Here is a 16,135-nt window from a genome sequence, read left to right as displayed (position 1 = left end):
TTATTGGCACTTGATATATTAAAGCAAAAAGGAGTCATCTAACAGAATACTGGCAAGAAGATAACCAGCTTAAGACAAAAGGAAGTTTGTCCCTCTAGAGTGTCTTCTCCTTTCTTATTTGAAGAGAAAAGTTATATCCCCAAGATATTAATCCCCTTTGTAGGACTGATTTGTACTTCTCCGTGTACTGATCAGAAAGAAAAGCAGAAATATGGGGATAGAAAGCCTAATGTGGAGAGCAAGGCAGGGAGCTAAGAGAATTCTTGTTCTGAAAGATGGGGAGATTGAAGGAGTCAGAATGAGAATGAAGGAAGTGAAACAGAGCTTCATGAAGAAATATGTATACAAGGAAAAAATTATATTAGGACAAGAAGCTTCTTTCTGCATAAGCTGAGATTTCCAAAGAGACACAGGGAACTCGTGTCCCACTTCCTCTTACGGTTATGAGAAATTGATTTAATTCCCTTAAACCTCCTCCTCTTTGGTAAGTACATTATACTTGCATATGAATATATAACACCTGTGATTAAATTAATGTTGGCCTGAGAAGCATTAACAGCGACTTTTCATTAAGGAATCCCTTTATTTTTGCCGTAAAACATGGCCTTTAAAGCATAGCTTTTTGCACTGAGAAATGGTACCAGTTTCATCTGTTCCCTGGAATTTATCATACATTGTGTCATTAAAACCTGTTAAAAAGGCATTTTTCTTTGCTTTCTTTCAGGATAGTCTGAGTCTTGAAAACCACTCCTTTCTGGAGACAAGCATGGTTGATTGCTCAATCACTGTTGCTGTAGCATGATGCCAGAACCAACTATCTGAAGGCTTAGGTGTCTTTCCATCCATGAAATAGTTAAATCAGCAGTACAGATAAATCACTTACAGTGTGACTGCTACCTAGGTAGCCAAAAAGGGTTGTTTGTATAGCTATGCTTTGCATGCTTTAGAGTTAAAAGAAGTGTGAGAAGAAAAAAAATGGAAAGTGTTGAGGGGAGACAGCTCAGAGGCCTTTGGAGGGTATTAAAAAGGCAGAAATCTCTAAGGTTTGGTGACCACCTGAGCCTTTTTTCCTTCCAGGAGGAAATTATCCACCAAGTCCAAGAAATGGAAGTCAATATTTAATTTGGGCCGCTCTGGCTCAGAATCAAAGTCTAAACTCAGTCGAAATGGGAGTGTCTTTGTAAGGGCACAGAAGCTCTCTGGTAAGAACACACTTTACAGCTGAATGTTTCTCTCTGAGGCTTTCTCATGTGTTGTCGGTAGCATGGGACCACCTGTATCCACTTGCCACTAATGCCATGGACTTGAGATAGTCTAATGGGGTCGTGCTTGTGGCCTGGTTTCAAGCACATCTCATTTTCCTGTGATGGCAAGAAACACCCTTCCAGGAGGATTAGACAGACAGATACGGAAAATATTGCATTTTGGTACCTGATAAATGGGCTTCTGTTGTCCAGCTGTCAAGTCTGGGGACTAGGAAATATTATATAGGTTTGGATTAGTCCACTGTTCCAGCCCAGCCAGTCTCTGTCTCCTGAGGCTCATTACATGGCACTGGGTGAATGGCTGTCTTTTTAGGCTGTCTTTCCAGGCTGTTCTTCCACTAAAGGACTTTAAAGAACCAACTGCATTCAGTGTTTTTGTGAAAAATGAGGCACCAGGAGTGCCTTCAGCTCTGGCTCTCAGCACTTTGAGGGAAGCCATTGCTTTTGCAGAATTTACAAGAGAGAAGTTGTGTTTTCTTCTGGCTGTAATCCCAAATTCTAACTTCTCCTGGGCTGCAATCTCTGCTTCCTAGAAAATCACATGGCAGTGCCAGTTCCCAGTGTTAAGAAATGATGACTCAAGCTCTAAAAATCATGAACTTGACTTAAAAGTAATTACATTCTTAAAAACAAAGCCTGCTCTTTTAATTTGAATTCATAAAGAAATGGTTTGGATTTATATGTTCCAGATTTTTTTAGTATCTCCAAGTCAAGGAATTATTTTCTATAGGGAGATGAAGGTGGATTTTTTCTTTATATAATCTCATGATTTCAGGAGCTGGTGTTTGGAGGACCACTGCCTAACAATGCAAGACTTCAAATAAAACAGTTAATATTGGCAACATTAGCTACCACCACATATAAGAGAGGCTGTATTTGGATCAGAAATTAGTCTGAAGCCAAATGCTGGATCCAGTTCTTTTTGGACCCCTGCCTTCCCCATGTTTTGCATGTACAGATGGCCTCACACAGTGTGGCCATGACAGACTTCAAAATAGCTCTCTATCCTATTCTGATCACGGGATCACCTTCTCACTTTGATAAGGAACACTCTGTCTCAAAATAGCACTAACCCAAGGAGGCCCAGGAATGATGGCAGCCCCAGAGATCGTGGAGGCTGAGCCTTGTTCCAAGGACAGTACTGAGTGACAGGGGCTGGACATTTTCACCAGCAGGACACACAAACGCACAGCCTTGTGCAGAGTTTTCAGCACTGAAGCAGTGCCTTTCTGTGCTGCTGTGTTACATTTTTCAGTGCCCTCAGCCTAATGTGAGGGAACAGATGAAGTTGCTGCTGAAACTCAGCACATGCTTTAGCACAGCTTGTGTCTATGCACACAAATCTGTAAGTCACATAAAATGTGACTTACACAGCTCCCCAGCTTGAATTCTGCTCCTCCTGGAAAACGGAAACAGTGCTCTAGACATCATGTCTTATGAATGTATAAAAAGTAGCCAGGACTCCATATAAATGTAAAAAGTAGCTGGAGTTTCTCCTATGCTCATGTGAGAGTCAGAGCCAGAAGCCTCAATTATAGAAACAGATGAAGTCCAACAAGCCTGCTGACTTTCTGCTTTACCTACTTTGTGCAACTCTGTAAACAGCAAACTTTACTCCCAGACATTTTCCAGATCTCCAAGGACCCTTTCTGGGCTGCCAGAGACTAACTTGTCTTCCTTGCCAGCTACATTTCCCCACCTCCTTTCCTTTTTCAGAGCAGTAATAGCTACAAGCTTCCAAAACCTCTCAGGAACAGACCTGTAGAGTGTATAGTAACAAATGACAGCTTTTTTCTGGACAAGCAAGTCCAGTGAAGATGGCCAGCAAAATAGGTTGCTCACTGCCCTCAGAAATTTCCCAGAGTTCTCGCTGGAGGCAGGGTATGCTTGCATCAGCAAAAGAGCCAGGAGTTCAATGTAAAAATAACCCAACATTTGCTATCAGGAATGAGAGGTGATAAGGCATTTATGTCAGTTTAGTTAAAAAGTCCCCCACAACCAATAGCCTGACTAAGTCAGGGAAGGGAGTGGCACATGACAGCTTTGGGGATGCTTAACTGCTTCGGAGTGGAGGTGGTGTTGTCTGGCTGGGTTAAGTATAGCTCTCCACATGTCCAGCAGGTGCAAAGCTGTTGTTAGCACTAACAGATCCCCAGCTGTGTGGACAAGTGTTGTGGGTAATAAGCCATGTGGTGTAGATACATGGGGGAATGCTTGGAAATGGAAAATGTCTGCCTGGCATGCCCGCATATATGTATGGAGCCTTTGATCTTTATGGGCTGAAGCCTGCAAAGCCACAAGATCTGATACCTGCTTCTAAACCTCTTTTTCCACAGAAAAAGCAACTATTCGACCTGCAAAGAGCATGGACTCGTTGTGTTCCCTGCCAGTGGAAGGTGAGACATCCATAACCTGCCTATACTGTAAGGAGGAAGGAGTGCAGTTCTGCATTTGCAGCAGCATGGATCACAGAATCACAGAATGGTTTGGGTTGAAAGGGACTTTAGAAATCTCCTAGTTCCAACAGCTCTGCCACGGGCAGGGACACCTTCCACTACACCAGGTGGTACCAACACTTGAGCAAGCCTTGAACACTTCCAGGGATGGGGCATCCACAGCTTCTCTGAACAGCCTGTTCCAGTGTCTCACCACCCTCAATGGATGAGCAGTCTGTGTCTATCTCACCATGTTGTGTATCTTTGTGTACTTATGTCATGGCTGCTGACGTGTGTCCCCACCTCTGTGTGCGTGCATTTTTGACTCTTTTCTGTGTTATCTCAGTGCATCCACCTGAGAGTTACCATTGTGTTTAGCTGCACCTTTATTGGCAGTTGGACTGCTTTGATTTCTTTCTTGGTTATTCTGGGCACAAAAATCCCATTTGTAGGTGAAAAAGGCTTACAAAAAGCTGACAAAGCCTGGTGTGTGCATTGTGGGCAGTATGTGATAGTCTGCATCTGATGGAGAAGGGTGTCTAATAAAAGTCTGCGCTGATTTCCACTGGAGAGCATTCAGTCCCGTGCTACCTGCCCGTTTTGAAGGAAGCCCTAGGGCTAGAGCATAGAAAGGCTTCAGTGCCACTTGTCTCCATCTATCTGGGGAAATCAGAGTGTTCACCAGGGCAGGACTCATCCCTGGAGGGACTGAGGAGGGCTCCTCACAGAGGAGGTTTGTTTGCTAGTTCTTTGCTTTTCCACTGACTTGCTCCTATGTTCCTGTCTTTAGGGGAGGATGACAAAAGCAGGTTCAAACGGTCAGTGACTACTGGAGGATTCTTTGTTCCCACCAAGATACGGACAGGAGGCACAGGCAGCTCGTATGACCTCAGAAAGGAGAATGAGTGGGAGCGGGAAGGATCTGCTATGGGGGCCAAAGGAAGTTCAGAGCTGGGTGGGGAGACAGGTCTTCCCCGGACACTGCAGGTGAAGTCACCCCCTGAGCAGATGAAGGTTTTCCGGGTAGCAGAGGATGCTGAAAACGAGCAGACTTCAGCCAAAGGAGTGCTCATGTTCTACACCTCTGAAACAGCCAACAAGTCAGGCTTCCCAAGCAGCCTCTTTCCCTTGGAGGCCTCTCCTCATCACCAGAGGAAAGCCCTGAACATCTCAGAGCCATTTGCTGTCTCTGTCCCGCTGAGGGTGTCAGCAGTCATCAGCACCAACAGCACACCCTGTCGCCTGCCCACCAAGGAGAAGCATTCCCTTTCCAGTCTAGAGGAGCTGTCTTCTCTGGTGGAGAGCACGAGCCCCTCTGCTGTGGAGGCAGGGACCCACACAAGGACAGAGCAGGCAGCAGAGCGCAAGGAGAAACAGCCGGGGCCAACTCTGCCAGTGGCAGCATCCAGAGGTAAATTGTTTTAAGGAGGGGGGTATGAATCCTCAGCTGGGCTGCTGGAAGTGCCCTGCAGCTTGGTGGTGTGGAGGTTTCTCCAGCTTGAACTTATGGCCAGAAAGAAACTAACCTATAGCAGGGTCGGTGTTGATTTGATAGCAGGTCAAGGTGATGCTTGTTGCAGTAAGGAGCCTGGGGAGGTTGGTGACCTCCCAGAAACATCTGGTTGTGCCTGGAGGGAGCTCTCTAGCTTTGTTAGTCAGTGTTGGCTATTGGCAGCACTGCTTTGTCCCAGGACACAAGTTTTCAGTCTCAGGCAGTTACATTCATTTGTGTTTCTCATCCAGGCTCTCATCCTGAGGAGCTGGTGGCAGCTGGGAAACCTGAGTCCCTAGAAATGCCACAGCCAGCAGCAGAAAATCAGGAGACATGTGGGCAAAGCACCTGCACAAGCAGCACCAGTGGCCCCCAGCAGTCCTCAGAGCAGAGTCCCACCTTGGAACAAACACCAGCTTCTGAGTTCCATAAGGGACCACTCCCAGCAGACAAAGCAGAGCAAGGACAGCTCAGGATGAAGGATGTCTCTTCAGAAGGCAGCTGTGACCAACAGGAGATTGAGATGGCTAAGACAGAAGAAGGATTACGCCTAAGAGATGTGGTAAGGAAGAAGGCATGAGAAGGGTGGGGGACCATGTCATGGTAGTGACTGGGAGGTTGTTTAAAGTTTCATTGTGTCTCTAGTTGTGAAAACTCAGTCTGTAAATTAGGCCAAACAGCACCAATAATTGACCATGAACTGATTTATTTCACTTCTGTGAAATCACCATGTGTTGGTTTACCTTTATGTAACTACCTACTGTGCCCTTTTGGTCATCTTTTCCTGTAACTGTACAATTTCAGTCTGTACCATCTGTCTGCTCTGAGACTCTCCAGATGTGAGACTGTCCGGATGTCTGAACATTTTGACCCGTGGTCTCTGAATTCCCCTTCTATTTTTGCTGTCCCATTTGTCCTGGACAGCCTGAACGGTCCTTTTTACTCCCATTCTCTACACACAATTTTATTTTTTCAATTCTTACTATTTTTTTTCCTCCTCTGTATCTCTAGCAAAGCCTTTTCACCAAGTTTCTTACAGCGATACTCATCTCCGGACAGCTATTTAAAGATCTGTTGGCATATCTCCTTGAATAGATTATTCATTCTAGTTTGTGTGCAGTTTGGGAATGCATATTCTCTGGCAAGGCCAAGTAAGCCTGAATGGAATTGCTGAGAAATGGGCTGGAACATTCCAGCTACTCATTCAGCTCACTATTTCAGTATGTCTGTCCAGTTCTCCTTTTGGCTGCACCTCAGACCTTCTCCTCCATAAACCCATTTGTTTATAGATGTATTTTCTTCCTTGAACTGGTAGCAGTCCGTGTGTCTGTGTTTCTGTACCCATGATCATGCTAATCCAGGGGCCTGGCTATTCTAGGAGGGCTGTTGGGGAAAATGGAGGGGTACTTACTGGTAAGTTGTGAGCTCCCAGGTGATGGCATTTCCTCTGTTTTTCAGACTGAGGAGGACCCAGCAAATGCCCTTCTAGAACCGCTGTGGCCAGAGATACAGCAGGAACTGAAAATTATTGAACCTGAAGAGGAGCTCTTGCTCTTGCCAGCAGCTGTTCCCAAGACAAGCCCAGTTTCTGAATCCTCCTCTTCACTACAAACAGATAGTCTCCGCTGTGGCCCAGGGCAGAGTCCAACACTCGGTGAGCAAAAATCTGAAAGCAGAGCACCACAGATAACTCAGGTGCCTTTATTTGGTGCCAGTGGCATGGAGCAACAAGACAGCCTCCCCAGCTGCCAGTCTGATGCAATTACACAGCAGAGTGGTGCTTCAGCCCTACCCAAACTGGGCACTCTTCCAACTGGCTCAGCCACTCCTAAGATCCACCATTCAATGGTGGAGAGCAGGAGTGAATGTCTCACTCCTACTCCGGACTGGAAGCTTCATGGTCAATCAGAATTTAGTGAGATTGCCACTAGTGATGGATTATCTTGTTCCAAAGGAGCATGTCCAGAATCAGGGAAAGAAAAAGATGGCACTTACCAGCTCCAGAGGGAAAAGGATGGTCTTACCAGAGTCCAGACTCAGAGGGAGAAGCACGAGATAATGACTACTGATGAAAGGGACACATTCTCCTCCAAGGCACTGAGTGGAGCTGGAATCCAGGAGGTGAAGGAAGGCAATGCTGTTAGCAGGACCCAGGATGCTGCTGACCAGGATGATGAGGATGCCTGGACAGATAATGTGCAGAGCTTAGAACTTGTGGAGCCTTGGGAGGATCACCAGTGGGTTACAAGCCCTCTCCATTCCCCCACCTTTAAGGACATTCAGGAGAAGATGACCCAGGAGTTTCTCCCACAGAGCCAGAGAGCAGAGACGGGCCTTTCTCTTAGGCCACGGTTCAGTCGCAGCCTCTCCCTGGACAGTAAAGACACAGTGCTGAGTCTGTGGACTACCCCGTTCTCTTTCATAGATGCCACTGACCAGCAGCAGCCATGTGGTGACATTCTGCATTCAGTGACTTGTGAGCTGGCCAAAACACAACCCATGTCCCCCTCTACTTTGGGCAAAGCGATGCAAAATGAGAATGGCCCAAGTCCTCCAGAAGAACCTTCAAAACCTGAGTACCCCCTTATCAGGGAGAAAGCACTAGGTGAGAAAGCAGGACCCTCCAGAGTCCCTCTTTTGGAGACAGAGGGAAAGAAACTGCATGTGAGCAAAGAAAACCCTTGGAGCCCAAAGCTTGAGTTGTCTTTGCCATACCAAAATAGTCCAGGCAGTTCTTCACAGACTAAGAACACAAAGGAGGAGTTATCCGTATCTCAGGACACTGCCCTGGGAGGAGAGACTGTCACAAAAGCATTGTGTTCTGCCACTGAGTCACAGCTGAGTAATAAAGGTGAAGAAATACCTCGCAAAGTAAAGACCAGGCCTTCATCCCTCAACTTGGATTCACTCCTCCCAGCCCCAGATTTCTTCACATTTGAGAGCCTGTCCATGCCATCTGCTCCTGGGAACCTCCTGTATGGGCAGAAGGAAGTAAAAAGCAGTGATTCTGTTCCATCCCTGCCGACACACTGCCCTGCTGCCAGTAGGGGTGTTCCCTGGGGGTCTCATTTCAATGCCCCCGTGGATCTAGACTTGGATTACCTGGCAGTGGCCCACGCCACCACCGGCCGTCGTAACTCTGCCCCCGTCAGTGTATCAGCAGTCAGGACCTCCTTCATGATTAAGATGTGCCAGGCTAGAGCGGTGCCCGTGATACCGCCCAAGATTCAGTACACACAGATCCCCCAGCCCCTGCAGGCTCAGAACACTGCTCCAGCCACTGAGAAGAAGGAAGCAGAAGCCAAGCAGGCCACCAGGCAAGCTCCACGGGTGGCATGGAGCCACCTGGAGGCCCCCAAGAGCCCACTGACAGAAAAGAAAGCCAAAGCAGAGAAAGAAAACAGTGACCCTGCTCAAAAGGACTCGGCATGTCCTTGGCATGGCAGCCTGAGCTCTCCACTGGAGCCGTCTCAGTCCAGTCATCACCCTGCTCTGGATGCCCCCATTCTGCGCCGAAAGCGCACATCTGTCGGGGAGACAGCTGGAGATAACCCACAGTCTTCAAAGATAGAGAGGCCATCAGGGTTCTCCAAACCCTCCTACAGATCTAGGCCTGGGAGGCCCCAGAGTCTGATTCTCTTCAGTCCCCCTTTCCCCATCATGGACCACCCCACGTCCTCAGCAGACTCCAGGGTATTGTTGTCACCCATCAGGAGCCCCACGCAGACCACCTCTCTGAGCCCCATTTGTGGCGATCTGTCCGACCCTGTGCGGACAACGCCCGAGGGGGTGACACTGCGGAACAAAATGACCATCCCCAAGAACGGCCAGAGACTGGAGACTTCTACCAGCTGCTTCTACCAGCCCCAGAGGCGCTCCGTGATTCTGGATGGACGAAGTGGGAGGCAGATTGAGTAGCAGCTGCTCCTCCTATTCCTTGTCTGTGGTGGTTGGAATGGGAGTGTCCAAGACCAACTCTGTTGCCATTTTGCTGTTGTTAAAACTATTCTGTGCAAGATGGACCTGAATCCTTTATGGTTTCCTGCAAAGCTTTTGCTATGGAAGGTCATGGTATCTTTGTCTTGCTTTTCATTCCCCTTGTTGCTCCTGCCTAGTCCCTCACTGTCTGTTTTTTTTTATGGTAAGCCAGTTCCAGGGAACTTGCATTTCTCACACCTGTTCTCTAACAAGCCCTGTGAAAGTCTCATCCTCCCTATGGAAAAAAGGAAAGGTAAATCTCTGTATAATTAGAAAATAGGGCTGAGAGGAAACATTGTTACAAAACACTGCAGCTCAGGGTGCAGGGGCACAACATCTGCTGAGGAGGTAAGTCCAGATGTTTGGGAACTCCTACCATTGTTTCCCAGACACCAATGAAGGACTTTCTGATTTACACAGTGTAAATAAACAGTGCAGGAGGCTGGGCATAGCTAAAGAGGAAGGTGAAGCTGGCATGAGTCAATCACACAGGGTGTGAGACACCCAGGGATGTTCCAGTGATAAACATATAACCTGAGGACTCTGCCTCCAGCTCTCTCCTTGCATCAGAGATGTGCTCTTTCCAGCCTGTGCAAGGGCTGGAATGAAAGCAGCTGGACAGGAAATGCCTTGTTGTTCTTTCAGTCTTCCAGGTCTTGCTCACGCATTCTGTGTGCTCGGTCTCTCCTTCCTTGGGCAGGCAAGATGGGTGTGGCTAAGGAATGAGTGTGCAGCTGGCTGCCCAGTGGTAGAGACCCCTCAGGCTGAAAGCAGTGAAAGCCAAGGCAAGGTCATACCGAAGGCCAGTATTGACTGTTTTCATCATCACTTAAAGCCAGATGACACCTCTGCAGCTGTCTCCAGCTGAGCTCCACACTGCCTACAGCAGACAATGGCAAGAGGATCTTCTTATCTCCATGTCTCTGGGCTATTGCCCTCTTGCACCCTGACTGACATATTTTTCTTTGACCCTTGGTCTTTCATTGCCACTGTGTGGCATGTCCCCAGGTGTTTCTTCTCCATTTAAATTTTGTCTTCTATGATTTTACACTGTTTCTTTGAGAGTGTGGCTGGTTGCCACCTACCTGGACCTCAGTGCTTTCAGATTGATTAAGAGTATGGTAAAGGGGATGATTTGTGGGACTGCAGAACAGATCATGAACAAATCCTGAGAGGGGGATTTGAAGTGAATTAAACTCTCTCCTGAAGGAAACATTAATGTTACAGGCAAATACGTGTTCAGATATGCAACAGCTGCCATGGGAATAGAATTAAAGCTTCCTTTATAAAGCCTCTAACTCTGTATTCACCACAGGCTCATCTATTGCCTGATCTATGACTGTGGGTGATGGCAAAGTCAGGTACAGCCTGTCCTGTCTCTGCAATTTAAGTGTCACTGGTGACTACGGAGGAGACAGGGACACAGGTGTTGCTGCCAGCACTGAGATTGTCCCTGTAATGTGCTTGCAGGGGCCATCATTCCTGGAGATGTCTGAGTCTGCAGGACCTCAGGTCGGTGTGATGGGCTATAGTTTAAGCAGTAAACTGTTAGGAAGTGCTATAACCACCACAATGAGTGTCAGCCAGAATTTCCCAAAAGATGTGTGTTTAGGGCTTTGTTTTGTGAAGTACTGGCAATTTCCAAGGGTTGGTAAAATCAACCCATGAGCTCCTAGTCTGCACAGACTGTGTCACTTTATTAGTGCCATTGTGGCTGGAAGGTCCTGAGCCCCCCATGCAGTGCTTTCTCTGAACTCTTTGATTGCTGAAGGAGAGATATGCCAGAGTATTTTTGAGAAGTTATGGGCCCAAAAACTCAAGGAATATATCTTCAGCAGAATTTTCTCCTTCCATTTCCAAAGGGAATGTGAAAAACAAGAGGGCTTTTCCTTGTCATGAGCTGCAGTCTTTGATCCTCCCCACTGCACTCTTTATTTGTGTATAGTGCCACATGGGAACAGAGCAGAGAACTAAGTCTGTGCTGTCAGTTTTGTTGAAGGTGATTATTAACCCAGATGAGAGCCTGGAGTTCTTATTTAGGTCCATATTTTTTCACAGGCAGCAGCCTGTGCTTTACCTGGGCAAGCTGTGGACAGCAGGCCCAAAATATGCAGCTTCATGACAATTGTATTATTCTACTCCCAGACCATATTATGCCTGTTATTAAAACTAGGGAATTTCCAGTCCTTCATGCTCCTCATAGTTAGCACAGCTCCACACTGCATATACATGTCACTGCCTTATGAGAAAGCATTTAATCACCATGGCTCGGTTAATGACAAAGAGAAGGTGCGAGATGAGGTATTGTGGTAAGGTTTTAGAGGAAGTAAAAGTTGAGGAAATGATGCCCAGGTTTTTTGGCATCCACAAAATAATTTACTTTGGACAAGGACTTCCAGTCTCTCAGATCCTAGAAGTTTTGACTGCCAAGGCAGCTGGAGGGGAGCTAGAGAAGCTCACAAAGTAATGCATCAGAAGGAAAAGAAAACGTGATGAAACCTTGGCATGTTACGACCATTTTTTTCACCTCCTTATTCTCATATAAGCTGATCTATGAACAAGAAATGAGGTCTGGCAATTTGTATATAATACACTGTCTCAACTTTTAACAGCATTCCAGTAAGTAATAGTGCTTTTGGCATAAATGGTGAAACTCCTGCAAGAGAAAATTATTAGAAATCTTTACTTGATATTAAAGATCAGCCTCAACTAAGATCTGTATCCAGACTATACTTTTAAATGATGTTTCAGAATTTGAGCTCAGATCTGGGTCCTGGATTTTAATTAAGCAGAGATGCTGCAATGGTATCTCTGTTTTGTAGCTTGATCCCATTGCTTATCTACAATTTAATCTTCAGCCTTCAGCTGATGTATCCAGAACTCTTAAAATAAAGCCCCAGGTCCTGCAGAGATGAAAGCACATTCTTAGTTGCAAGGTGCCACGTTGTTCTTAGCTTCAGACTCAGCCTTCTGCAGAGTCTGTAAAGTTTGATGATGGATCCATGCTGATACTGGTAGCTGCAGTCAGCCTGAAGGACCAGAGCTTGGGAGTTGGACAGGGCCAGAGGACAGATGCCACCTCCCATTTAGTGGTGCTGGCTGGGTGGCAGGAGCTTCCAGAGATCCAGCTTTACTAAGCTATCCCCAATGTCAGTTTCAGGGTCAGACCTGATCTCTTTAAGAACGGATTTTCTTATTTCTTGTGTTTTTTCTCCTTGGCTTTTGGTTTGGTTTTTATCGTTTTTGTTTGTTTGTTTGTGGGTTTTGTTTCTGTTTTTCCTCTGTTTATCTGTGAAGCATTATGAAGAATGATAGATTGGATTTATGGGAGATGAGTCTGGCGCAGGTGAGCAAAGCTGGTTTTTCTTGGTGTTATTGAAAGGACCTTCTTAAATAGACTGGCTCATAATCTGCAGCTCCACAAGGATCACTTCAGAGACCCTGCAGTACATTTCAATTCTCCTGAGACTGTGAAAAAGTAAAGGCTGTTGCCCAGTTTGCAGATGGCCCCAGTATCAGACATGACAAAATATCACCAGCATGTGTTGCTTGTGGGCTTTTACAAGTGGAAGAAGAGTGAGTAAACTTCACTTACTCTTCCCATGTCGTCTGAGGGTTGGTGCAGCTTCTCTTAAACGTAGCTCAGAGTGAAATGGCTGAGCTGGCAAAGGTGAGAATTCTGATGGAAAGGAGGGACATGGATAATGTTAGCTCCTGTGGGAGCCGCCCCACTGTGGGAGCCGCCCCACTGGCAGGAGAGTAAACAGAAATGAAGGTTATATTTTACCTTATAAACCCCAGTCCTCTTGTGCCATCACTGTAGAAAGACTGAAGTACTTATTTTTTCACCTTTAGAGCTTCAGAAGAACTTAAGTCTGTATTAGAGAGCATCCATGAAGTCTGCAACATTTTCCCTCATCCAGTGTTCAAATGGTGCAATCAAAATATTTTTTTCCTTTTTTAATTGATTCTGAAATACCTGTAATGGTGAATATTTTTAAATTTTTTATATATATATCTATATATATATATAAAAGATCATTCTATGTAAATGTATTAAAAGAAGGAAATGTAATTAACATGAAGGAATTACCTAAATACTATTTTACACATCTGTGAAACTTGGGCTGATGCGTGGAACTGTTTTCTGCTGCTATGTTTGCAGCACTGAGAGTTCAAGTGGCTTTTTGCCCACAGAGTAGCTAATTACTTCTGGTTAATCTGTGGTGGGCAGAAGGCCTGAGTGTGCCTTCCTGAGAAGGATCTTGTCCTGGAAAAGGAGGGACAAGACCAAGGGAGACCAGAGTTCAAGGGCTGATTTAGCTTTCCGCCACAAGCTTGTCTCCAGACCTCAAAAATTCAAGCTCTCTGCTGAAGCATATACAACCTTTCAAGCATGCCCAGGTTTTGCAGTTGTCCTTTTTGCTTCTCTCCATCTCTGGAAAAAAAACAATAAAAATCTCTAGGGATGGGGGAGAAGCTGCAGCTGATCCCTATTTTGTTTAACCTTTGCTTGCTCCTAATTAATGTAAAGGGTTGGTGAAAACTAATTCTGTTCCAAGCAAGGAATGGAAAACTTTCCATTGAGTTTAACAGGAGATAGAGTAGGACTTTAACAGCCCCAGAAAGGAAGGATGGCAGAAGGCAAGAACTTTCTGAGGGCTCCATACAGCAGTCCAGACCTTGGATCTTGTGCTTGCAGGCACTAGTCCCCTTTGAATATTATTTGCTGCCAGGTCAAGAGAAGGGTTGGAAGCTGGACACTATGAAAGAGGACTGTCTCCATCCCACTGACCCTGGTTTTGTGATTATTTTTCCTGCTAGCTCTGATGAATTGCAGTTTTGTTAAGCTTTTCTCTCTGTGTGGACTTGCCTGCCTCTGTGCGTGATTGTTAAAAAAAGAAAAAAAGGAAAGAAAACAACAGCCACAAAAGAAAGATGTTTTGCCAGGTCTCAGCCATGAGATTAAACTGGAGTTTTTATAAAAACAGATCTGTGCCCTAGTGATGTTGTGGAACATTTCATTTTTTTCTGGATTTGGTTTATGAATACAGTACAAATGCTTTTGTCATCCTCTGACATGGAGTTTGAGCCCCTCTTTTGTTTTGTGAGTGGCCAGGGCATCGATCTGTGTTTGTGTGGGCTTTGATGGTGGGGAGTGAAGGTTAGGGCCTGACCACACACTCTTCTGATTGGAGGTTATGGGAGCTGCAGTTGCTCTGCAGCTCTGAAAATGAAGTGAGGGCTTGGAGATTTCTGTAGAATTACTGTTAGCTGAAATGCTTTAAAATTTTCAAGGGTAAAATAATCTTTTCTCTTATCATTGCTAGTTCTACCAGGCTGAAGTTTCAGTGATGTGCAACCATGTCCTCATATTAAGCTCATCTCCTGCAGAATTCTGCCTTGCCTGTGATAATACAGAGCAACTCAGAGTAGAGCATGGAAAACCTTTGTGATCCAAGTTCTTGTAAAGCAGAAGCCAGGCTGGAACAGGAGGAGTTACTGTGAAGGCTGCTGGTCCATCATTTATGCACTTCTGTTGATTTGTAAAGGACAAGCAAGAACTTAAACAAATTATTAATTTAGTTCCTTGGCTTTCATTAAGCCAATCTCTGAGCTGTATCATGGAAGGGAATATTGTTATTATGTGTCCCTTATTCCATCCTGGGATCAAAGAGAGGAAAAAAAAAAAGAGGAGTGTTTTGTGCTTGTAGCCTCTGTGGATGTATCTGCAGTGCAACTTGACCACTGTTCTCCCTAAAAGGCAGATGAATCATCAGGTTAAATGAAATATTTTTTTTCCTACTCAGAAGCTGAACTCAGGGCTTGACTCCCTTTCCTACCTTCTTCATGACTTCAGTTTCCCTTTAGGAAAATGCCTGGGTTGTGCTTCCTGCTTACCATGGCAACTGGCATACAAATTGAGAGAGAAAACCATGTTTGTTGAACTCTGGAATTGTTGTTAGCCAGAGCCAATTATTACTGCTGTATGAGAACCAGTATTTTCCCATTCTTTGTGCCACAGAGTCTCGCAATGACTTGGCCATAAGGCAAGGGGAGAACCTCAGACTGCCCCACAGCATTCCCATGGTTACGAAAATCAGGCCGAAGGGACACTGCAGACCTGCTCCTGCTGCAGTTGGCACTGTGCCCTAAATCAGGGAGCTTAAACACATGGAAGTGCTTGAACACTCTTTCAAGCAGTTTCTTTTGCCTGCCTGACTCAGGGCAATGCCCTGTGTAGATTGTATTGAAAGCCACAGCTACAACATTTTGGATACTTTCAGCTAAGCCAAAACCAGGATTAAGCAACTTCCCAAACTGGCTGTTAAGCTGGAATCAACCTTAGCCAGCACCAAGCAGCATTTGACACTGGTGTCTCGTGCATCCTCACTGCAACACAGGAGTCCAGCAGCTCTGGGTAGCTGGACATCACACTGGAATCCCACTGGATGGGGCTAAAAGTCAGCTGGCAGCAAAGGGGAGGCAGACAGTGCAGGGAAGGGAGACTGGCACAAGGCACCACCACCACCAAAAAGAACAGAATCATAACAGCCAAGATAGAGAAAGGCAGTGAGATTTCAGAGTTCATTTTCCATCTGGACAGGATAAACTATTCAAAGAACGTGCCTCACCACAAGGGTAAAGGATGAACAGTTTCAGTGTTAAGGATTAGAAATGAGTGGGATCTGCAAAGCTCAGATCTGTCAGAGTCCTGATCCTCTCAGAAGTTACACACAGTGTGTTAAAACTTGAATATTTGCCTCACTCCATAATTAAACATATTTTCATATGTCTTATTAGCAAACTGCAGTGTGAGATGAGCTACATTTTGCAAACCTAGACAACTCCTAGGAATTATGTTTGCAATTTGGATCCAGATCCATCTTAAAATGGGACCTGTTTTCTTCTGTAGCACATCTGCTGCAGAGGGTACATTTCTCTGTCATTTAAGTCCCTTATCA

At 45.7% G+C, this 16,135-nt stretch overlaps 1 protein-coding gene across 1 annotated transcript in view; it reads left to right on the top strand.

The window, feature by feature from the left end:
• The window catches only part of ARHGAP31 (Rho GTPase activating protein 31), a 60,531-nt gene extending 46,358 nt beyond the window's left edge, over nucleotides 1-14,173 (top strand). Inside the window, exons 8-12 of the mRNA XM_068181131.1 lie at nucleotides 1,078-1,202; nucleotides 3,602-3,661; nucleotides 4,491-5,111; nucleotides 5,444-5,754; nucleotides 6,651-14,173. Of these exons, the coding sequence (XP_068037232.1) occupies nucleotides 1,078-1,202; nucleotides 3,602-3,661; nucleotides 4,491-5,111; nucleotides 5,444-5,754; nucleotides 6,651-9,110 (3,577 nt within the window). The 3' untranslated portion in view covers nucleotides 9,111-14,173. The remainder of the gene's footprint in view (nucleotides 1-1,077; nucleotides 1,203-3,601; nucleotides 3,662-4,490; nucleotides 5,112-5,443; nucleotides 5,755-6,650) is intronic.
• Nucleotides 14,174-16,135: the final 1,962 nt, after the last annotated feature.

Source organism: Anomalospiza imberbis, chromosome 2 (genome assembly GCF_031753505.1).
Source record: "Anomalospiza imberbis isolate Cuckoo-Finch-1a 21T00152 chromosome 2, ASM3175350v1, whole genome shotgun sequence".
NCBI lineage: Eukaryota > Metazoa > Chordata > Aves > Passeriformes > Viduidae > Anomalospiza > Anomalospiza imberbis.
Note: the sequence above shows the minus strand (reverse complement) of the source record. Positions and strands in the feature narration are given on the sequence as shown.